Below are 2,159 nucleotides of genomic sequence, written 5' to 3'. Positions count from 1 at the left end.
CAAGAATTCGAATTTTAAAATGAAGGATAGCCCTATGTTCAACTTCAAGTTGTTTGCCTTGTGATGGGTAAACAGGCTTATGTGCAAATGATCCAAATGTGTGTGATGGAAGCGTTTACACACTAGACAACCTCTAAACTAATGGAATGAGTAATGTATTCAGTTTTATTACCACAGCAGTTAATCATGACGCTTGGCATTGGAGGTAGGCCTAATTACAGGAGGTTGTTTGCAACCACGTGATTCTGATGACGCCGATTACATCGCTCTCCCAGAGCTACTATGAAGAATGGAGAAAAGTGAATAAAACATATAGATTATGATCCATATACAATGAAAATAACTGCTTTTTCCAGCAACTTGTCCAATTTTGCTAGTACTTTCCTATGTAGCCTGCTGCTGGTTGCTGGATCAAGGCAGAGTGAGCAGGCACGCAAGGGTGCTAGCTGACTAAATACTCTAAGCGCCTCCCACAAACACTGAACAGACAATTAGTGTGAATTAACTGAACAAACAATATAATACATTATATATTGCAATGACCCGATCATCATTCTAAGACACTCAAAATAGATTTATACATTTTGCTCTATTAAAAACCACACTTGGATCATTCCACTACCCCTCTCTACAAATGAGGGTGGACTCCTCTGCGTCTCTCCCAGGGTTGAGTTCAGCCCCGAGAAGAACACGTAGCAAACTGTTTATTAATTATATTAAGGGCGGTGCTTTGAACACCCTGTTGTGTGACGCAAGCCTACAGTATCTGTTGGATCCACTGTGCACACTGCCCCTGTAAACAGCGGGTTTTATATACACGCAACACCTCTGACATGCCCACGAAAACAAGAGAGAACATACCTCAAAGCCTGTTGCGCACCGTTGCAAACTGTTTCGAGGAAACAAGATGTTCAACCCGGAAATAGCACATGGTGACGGTGCACAGCGTTCCGCAGGTTGAACACACCCCAGGCCTGATGAGGAATTGCCAAGTGGAAACAACATAGGGGTGAGTGTAAATTGAAAAACATTTGAATAACAAATAACCTTCTTTAACATTTGGATTAATATGGGTGAAGGTTGCTGCATTATTTGACAATGCAGGCCACCCCATGAATATTTCTCTGGATCCGCCCCTGGTTGGCAGCAGGTTAGTGTGTAACGTGTTTGATGCCTCACCTGTGTGCAGCATCCATGTGTAATAATCAGGATGAAACCAGATGTACAATTTGTTGTTTGCTATTGTTGTAATTATGATTGCTGCAAACTATTCGACGCCTATTACAATATTGTCCTCAAACATTTGGTAGGTCTACAAAGGTAGGTCTTAAAGTGATCAAGGCCCCAAATATAACTGAAACTGATCAAAATCACAATGATGGCGAGCCGCACGGTGGAATGTTAGGTATGCATCCCGACCCGACTACACGAACAGCAAGAGAGGTAAACCATAAAGGGTACACCATGTTTGTTTCGATGACATAGACACTCCGTCCATTTACAAGCGTTGCAATATTTTTAAAGTGTTCCAAGTAATATTTTCATTTAACTGAAATAGAAGAAATACGCTCATTTTAATGTCGGTTTTGGGAACACTGTGAAACGGGCCCCCCTCCCCCCCACGCCGGACGGCAGAGTGGTTTGTCCCGCCGTAGCAGGGTCTGTCCTGCCTGCGGAGGACTGACTGCAAATCAATGAAGCCAGTCAAACAAACGGGGTCGGGCAATCGAAGTTTGGATAATTTACGGAGATTGCTATTACCGGATAGTCGACCACTACAGGGATATGTATATAACATGTACAGACTCTTATTTGCGTGTGCTTTAGTGGAATAAGGAGGAGATCTATGTGGCCAAAACTGTTCATACTTAAATCACTCGTTGGCTACATTTAGTTAGAAACTGGCAACTAGGGGGAAAAACTACCTTCACTATTCGGATTGAGGATGATTTTCGCTAATACTGGCAACCCACTGAGGACTCCCTACCGAAAGCAGGTAAATAGCAGCTACGCTTTTGTTTACAAAAGGCTCTAGCCTTCAGACATGTCCACAAAGCAAGCCGACTACATCATGGAAGTCGCAAAACAGGTCTGTTTGAAATAGCTCCCTGCCTCTTTTCCATAGCCTAACCTAAAGTTACTCCAGTTGACATGTACTA

At 42.9% G+C, this 2,159-nt stretch overlaps 1 protein-coding gene across 3 annotated transcripts in view; it reads left to right on the top strand.

Moving 5' to 3' along the window:
• The first annotated feature begins 953 nt into the window (after window positions 1-953).
• rbms1b (RNA binding motif, single stranded interacting protein 1b) overlaps window positions 954-2,159 on the top strand; it is a 41,179-nt gene continuing 39,973 nt past the window's right edge. For 2 of the 3 annotated variants that reach the window (XM_083642071.1, XM_083642070.1), the window contains exon 1: window positions 1,727-1,996. In XM_083642071.1, the coding sequence (XP_083498197.1) occupies window positions 1,946-1,996 (51 nt within the window). In that variant the 5' untranslated portion in view covers window positions 1,727-1,945. Of the gene's footprint in view, window positions 1,010-1,726; window positions 1,997-2,159 lie in introns of those variants that run through there. The other variant, XM_083642072.1, reaches the window with a different exon arrangement.

This window comes from Poromitra crassiceps (assembly GCF_964638095.1).
Source record: "Poromitra crassiceps genome assembly, chromosome: 8".
Lineage (NCBI taxonomy): Eukaryota > Metazoa > Chordata > Actinopteri > Beryciformes > Melamphaidae > Poromitra > Poromitra crassiceps.
Note: the sequence above shows the minus strand (reverse complement) of the source record. Positions and strands in the feature narration are given on the sequence as shown.